The sequence below is a fragment of the Stylophora pistillata genome, chromosome 13 (assembly GCF_964205215.1).
Source record: "Stylophora pistillata chromosome 13, jaStyPist1.2, whole genome shotgun sequence".
Lineage (NCBI taxonomy): Eukaryota > Metazoa > Cnidaria > Anthozoa > Scleractinia > Pocilloporidae > Stylophora > Stylophora pistillata.
The window spans coordinates 10,869,560-10,875,559 of record NC_142531.1 but is presented as its reverse complement, the minus strand read 5'-3'; the positions used below and the strand labels follow the sequence as shown (position 1 = coordinate 10,875,559).

Below are 6,000 nucleotides of genomic sequence, written 5' to 3'. Positions count from 1 at the left end.
CAAAGAAACTTGTTTATGCATATAAAAAGACTGATTGGGAACATCTAAAATGCCTCTTTTCACATACACCGTGGCATTGTGCATATTTTGACGACAATTTGGATGATAACTGGCAAGCGTGGCTGGATTTATTCTTTGCGGCAGGGGATTAGTGTATTCCGAAGCGGAGACACAACAACAAATTTAATCCACCCTGGATTTCAGTAGAACTCATTAAGCTCTGTCGGGAGAGAAAACATCTTTTTAGGAAGGCAAAGCGAGTAAACACAGATTTCTTGTGGATGAGATATCGCACTTTAAACAACTCTGTTAAGAAAGAGTGTAATGCAGCGAAGCGGAACTATATTAACGAGCTTGCTACTAACAACAATCCCAAGTCGTTTTGGAGCTTTGTGAAATCTATGCGTAAAGGGTCTAACAATTTCGTCTCACTTAATATCGACGGCGTCACTCTCTCAAATGATCTTGGCATTGCTGAAAGTATGAATGACTTTTTCGCCTCTGTGTTTACATCAGAAGACTGCGATAACTTCCCACAAATTTGAATATGTCACCAATAGTAAACTTTCAAACATTCTTTGTAACACAGTGGATGTAGAAAAACTGTTAAAAAATTTGAATATCTACAAATCGCCTGGACCTGACAGCCTACCACCACGCATTCTGAAAGAATGCGCGAGTGTTTTATCATCACCTCTGTGCCTTTTCTTTAACAGATCATTTTCAACAGGTTAACTGCCTCATCTTTGGAAACTTGCTAACATCACATCACACCTTTGTTCAAAAAAGGCAGTAAGACTGACAGGAATAATTATCGTCAGATCTCATTAACATCAATAGTGTGCAAGACCGCCGAATAAATCGTCAACTCTCGCGTGATGGATTTTTGGCGAAACATGAATATCATCAACCCGATCCAGTTCGCTTACATGGAGGGCCGATCAACGCTTTCAGAACTGCTCTCTTGTTATGACGACTGGGCGAAATCACGCAATAACAAGAAGCCCACTGACATTGCCTTTTTGGATTTTTCCAAGGCGTTTGACAGAGTACCGCATGAGCGTCTCCTTTTCAAGCTTGAGCGTCACAGTATCGACGGCAGCGCTCTTCAGTGGTTTCGAAATTTTTTAACTGGCCGGATGCAACGCGTCGCACTGTCCGGCACTTGCTCATTCTGGTCTCAGTTTTATCAAGAGTACCCCAGGGAACAATCCTTGGTCCCGTCTTATTCATTTTATATGTAAATGACATCTCATCAGGAATTTCATATACTGTTATGCAGATGACACCAAAGTTTACAGAGAGATCTCCGACATAGCTGAGACACAAATATTCTTCAATCCGACTTATTTCACCTGAAAAATTGGTCTGAGGTCTGGCAGTTAAACTTCAATGTGAACAAATGTGAGGTTATGCGAGTAACACATAACCGTGATAAATCTGTCCCACATTACTCTCTCGTCCCGCACGGAGAATGTCTAAGCTCAGTGAGTTGTGTAGAGGACCTTGGCATTACAATCTCGCATGACGTCTCGTGGACTCGACACCAGTGTTGAGGTTGTCAGTAAGGCCAATAAAGTTCTTGGTCTAATCAAGCGAACAATCGGTTCTGTATACAAGGAAATCTTTTCCACATTGTACAAGACTCTTGTGAGACCAACCCTGGGGTACGCTTCCCCAGTATGGTGCCCTTACCTAGTTTAAAATATTGTTCTCTTGGAGAACGTTCAGAGAAGAGCCTCTCGATTGGCTTTAGGTCAGCAAAGGGGTGAGGTGTCATATGACTGTCGTTGTGAAATGTTACATTGGTCAAAGTTGACTGATAGAAGGCTATATTTTTCCTTGGTAGAATGCTATAAACTTGTATTCGGGCTGAATGGTCTTCATTTTTTTTAAGTTTGCGTACTAGGTCCAACCACATTTACAAACTGCAGGTTAATTGGCAAAATGTAATTGTTATAAATACTCTATTTTTGGTTAAAATCATTCGTGAATGGAATGACCTGCCCGCCAATGTCGTTGAGATAGGTAACTTAACACGTTTCAAAACACCTCTTAAATTATACATGCGTATTTCTAAGGTTTCTATCCATCTTAGATTTTATTAAAAGCATACAATTTTAAATTTTGATCCATCTTAGATTTTATTGTAAGCATACATTTTCAAATTTTATTTATTTAGAAGTTTATTTACATAGAGTTAACCTCTTAAACTTCCTTTTTAGGGTATTATTTGTGTTGTTTATTCTTCGATACCTTACAAAAGTATGTAGGTATGTATATGTATGTATGTAAATCCAGAAACCGCCAAAACCTTGGCTACAGACTCAAAGCAAATCACTTGGCCGACATGACTGAAGAAGAGATCAGACAGAAGAAAGGACTACTGACGGATAGTGAACCAGATGTACTGAATGGCGGGAAGAGATTTGAAATACCGGAGGGTACCAATGTCAAAACCCTACCTGATACGGTTGATTGTGCAAAATCGGGTAAGACGAAAAAACTCTTATAATAGACAAGAACAAAGAACCAGAGCAGTCGCCAAAATTAATCAAAACAAACACAGACGTCACTCTTACCTGAGTAAATTAGTTAGCCTTCTGGTTTCCGTCGAGAAGCAAAATCTGATTGGCGAGGCTTAAAGAATTGTTCAGGAAGGAATTGTTGAAAATTCCAGATCCGGGTGGGATTCATATTAAGCACTTAGTGGTCAGGCTGTGGAAAATAACCAAATGAGCGACTATTGCGAAACTATTGATTAAACATAGAGAGCCGTGTCAATGAGCTTTATAGAAATAGCTTCTACTGTTTCACCAGGTGCAGTAGATCCTGTAACAAGTGAAGGGATTTGTGGCTCGTGTTATCCCTACTCTGTTACTGGTGCTATGGAAGGGGCCTACTTTATCAAGGTTTGTGAATAAAACGATGTCACAGCGCTTTAATGCCAATTGTTGCTGGTAATGGGGACAGTTAGCACCGTCCCTCAGAACATGGTGCTCGTCAGACTAATTGGATTCTACTCCGGTTTGTCTCAGTTTGTGTTTTAGGCTGATGATGAGTACCTTGAAACTACTTTTTATCATTTTCTGAGGTTTTTCATTGGATACGACGCACAACGGACACAAATTTGAGGTCCTGATGAGAGTGAAATAGCTTGAATTTGTTGTAAGAGACATCTTTTACTAACCGAGTTACGGACAGACTTTTTTTCCCCTCGGATTTATGGCCTAAGAGCGAAGCACGCAGTGCGGAAAATACGAGGTTCAGTACAAGTAACTCACGATACAGACCGAGAAAGCGAGGTTAATAAGATGATTGTTATATCTTTGGGTTCGAATAGAGGAAGAAGATTTCAAACTTTTCAAGTAGCTGACCGTACAGTGAAACAGGGCTCGCTAATTGACCAATTACAGCGCACGTACTGACTATATAAATATCTGCGTTACGAAGTTTAGCAGATATTTGTTTTCTGCACGTTCTGTATGGAATGTGGTCCTCGCTAGTACGCATTCCGGTATGTCTCTTGTGTGTAGTTATTTGCATAGTGGTATATAAGTCTGAGGTTAACTGGTATTCATCCTTCGGGTTGTGGACGCCATCGCATAAAGAACTTTAATTTTGCGTTGTTTATCTTATAGTGCGGGGAGTTTGGCCATTTGAGCGCCTTCTGTTCTAAGCCGTTTGTTGCGCCAAAGAGCGACTCGCGCCATTCTTGACTAGACGTGGATCCAAGCTCAGAGAACGTTCTTCAGCATTCAGTTGAGTTCGATTTTTCTTCCTTTTTTTTTGGATAGTTACGACGATTTTAATGTTAAAAGCACTAGGAACGGTGTCGAGGGTCGTTTGAGCGCCTTCATTGAATTTTGGAAGAGTACCTTGAGTGCTCCTGAATTTGTGCTTGACACCATCAGGCGTGGGTACAGGTTTCCATTCGCGGAATATCTGCCCTCGTGTTTTTTGGCTAATGATAGATCGGCCTTTCAGCATTCTGGATTTGTGACACAAGCCATCTCGGAGCTTATAGCCAACGGTTGCATTATTGAGCACAGTGTTCCGCCATTTTGCGTTAACCCCTTGTCAGTTGCTAAATGGAAGAAACTGCGCTTAGTCATCGATCTCAGGCACGTTAACAGCTTCCTTGTGAGGTTTAAATTTAAGTACGAGGATCTTCGCTCCCTATCTGAAGTCCTCGAGGAGGGGCACTGGTTCTTTACATGGGACCTTAAGTCCGGATATCATCATGTTGATATCTGCTTCGAGCATCAGCGGTATCTCGGTTTTTCTTCGCAGTTCAACAGCGTGCCAAGATATTTTACCTTCGTAGTTTTGCCCTTCGGCCTTAGCACCGCCTGTTTTTGCTTCACCAAATTGCTGCGTCCGTGAGTCTGTCGCTGGCGCTCTATGGGTCACAATAGCTTTGTTTATCTCGACGATGGGCTCGGAAGTCTACCGGATAAGTGTTCCGCCGCAGCAGCTGCCATTATCCAAAAGAAAGAGCTCGACTCCTCAGGTCTCCTTGTGAATGAAGACAAGTCTCATTGGCATCCCATGCAAGTAGGCAAATTGCTGGATTTCGTGATTAACACTATTACTATGTGTTTTCATATTCCTGAAAGGAAGGTGGAAAAGCTTAAGAGTCTTTTAGGCTCTGTAATTGGAGATACGCCGTCCTCGTATCAAGAATTGGCCAGAATCGCCGGTTCTATAATTTCTGTAGCCTTGGCAGTGGGGCCCATTTCACGTCTTCTCTGAGTCACGATCAGCGTGGGACCACACCCTTCGTTTTTCTCCGGCTCTTTTGGAGGAGTTGAGATTTTGGTAGAACAATATCGACTCGTTTAACGGCTATTCCGGTTAGCTCAATGGATAGAGCGCTGGACTATTGTGCGGGAGGTCGAGGGTTCGAGCCCAGGCCGGACCAACACTCAAGGTCTTAAAATAATTGAGAAGAATTTGCTACCTTTCTATGACATCAAGAAATGGTTAGATATTCTAGTCTTCTCGGATAGGGACGAATAAATGGAGGTCCCGTCTCCTGCAGGGTTGGGGTAGGAGACGTTAATCTCCCACACACTGGATTACTGTGTGATGGAAGTCCTCCCCTGGGGTAGGATGGGTGGGAAGCTGAGATCGATGGACTGAAGCGGCTGCCAGAGGCGCCTGATATGCTGACGTCTGTTCTCAACCTTACACTGCACCCGTAATTCAGCCTCTGGGCTGCAAGTGGTCAGATATAAACTATATTCATATTCATATTCTCTTTGTCCACCCCCTGATTCGTCGACGGTTATTTTCTCTGATGCTAGTGATGTCGCCCGGCCTTGGGCGGGTTTTCGGCCTCCTTGGACGGTGTAATGGCTAGCGGCATGTTCACGTCTGAAGATCTTGGTCAGAGCTCCACGTACCGCGAGTTGAAAGCTATTTATTATGTTCTATTGTCCTATACGGAGAAGCTGCAGCAGAAGAGAGTAAAGATTTTCACCGACAATCAAGGCGCTGCGAGAATAGTTTCTGTTGGCAGTTCCAAAGCCCACCTCCAGTCTGTTGCTATGAGCATTTTCTATTTTTGTTTTTCAAACGGCATCACCCTTGAAGCACAGTGGATTCCCAGGTCGAAGGATGAGAGGGCTGATCTCCTTAGCCAATTTGTTGACAAGGACGATTGGCGCGTCAATCCTTCAGTTTTCCGTCTCCTTGATGCTAAATGGGGTCCTAATACATTCGAACGCTTCGCGACCTATTACAATGCTCAGCTCCCTCGGTTTAACTCGAAGTTTGCCTCTCCCGGATGCGGTGGGGTCGACGCGTTGGCACAAGACTGGAGCGCCAAAAACAACTGGATATGTCCCCCAGTTATTCTGATCGTCGATTCTGTCCGTCATTTCATGTCTTGCTTTGGCCGCGGGACATTTATCATCCCCGAATGGCCTTCCGCTCATTTTTGGCCTTTCTGGCGTGTAGGGTCTTCTCGGTTTAGCCCGTATGTCGTGGAAGTGT

At 43.3% G+C, this 6,000-nt stretch overlaps 2 protein-coding genes across 2 annotated transcripts in view; both read left to right on the top strand.

Annotated features, from left to right (window-relative positions):
- Positions 1-3,188, top strand: part of LOC148717615 (cathepsin L-like peptidase) — a 4,422-nt gene extending 1,234 nt beyond the window's left edge. The window contains exons 1-3 of the mRNA XM_088742226.1: positions 1-2,492; positions 2,821-2,912; positions 3,039-3,188. The exon at positions 1-2,492 is cut by the window's left edge and continues 1,234 nt beyond it. Coding sequence (XP_088598352.1) covers positions 2,276-2,492; positions 2,821-2,912; positions 3,039-3,050 — 321 coding nt within the window. The 5' untranslated portion in view covers positions 1-2,275 and the 3' untranslated portion in view covers positions 3,051-3,188. The remainder of the gene's footprint in view (positions 2,493-2,820; positions 2,913-3,038) is intronic.
- LOC148717613 (uncharacterized) overlaps positions 1-6,000 on the top strand; it is an 83,463-nt gene that overhangs the window by 63,003 nt on the left and 14,460 nt on the right. The gene's annotated exons all lie outside the window — the stretch shown is intronic.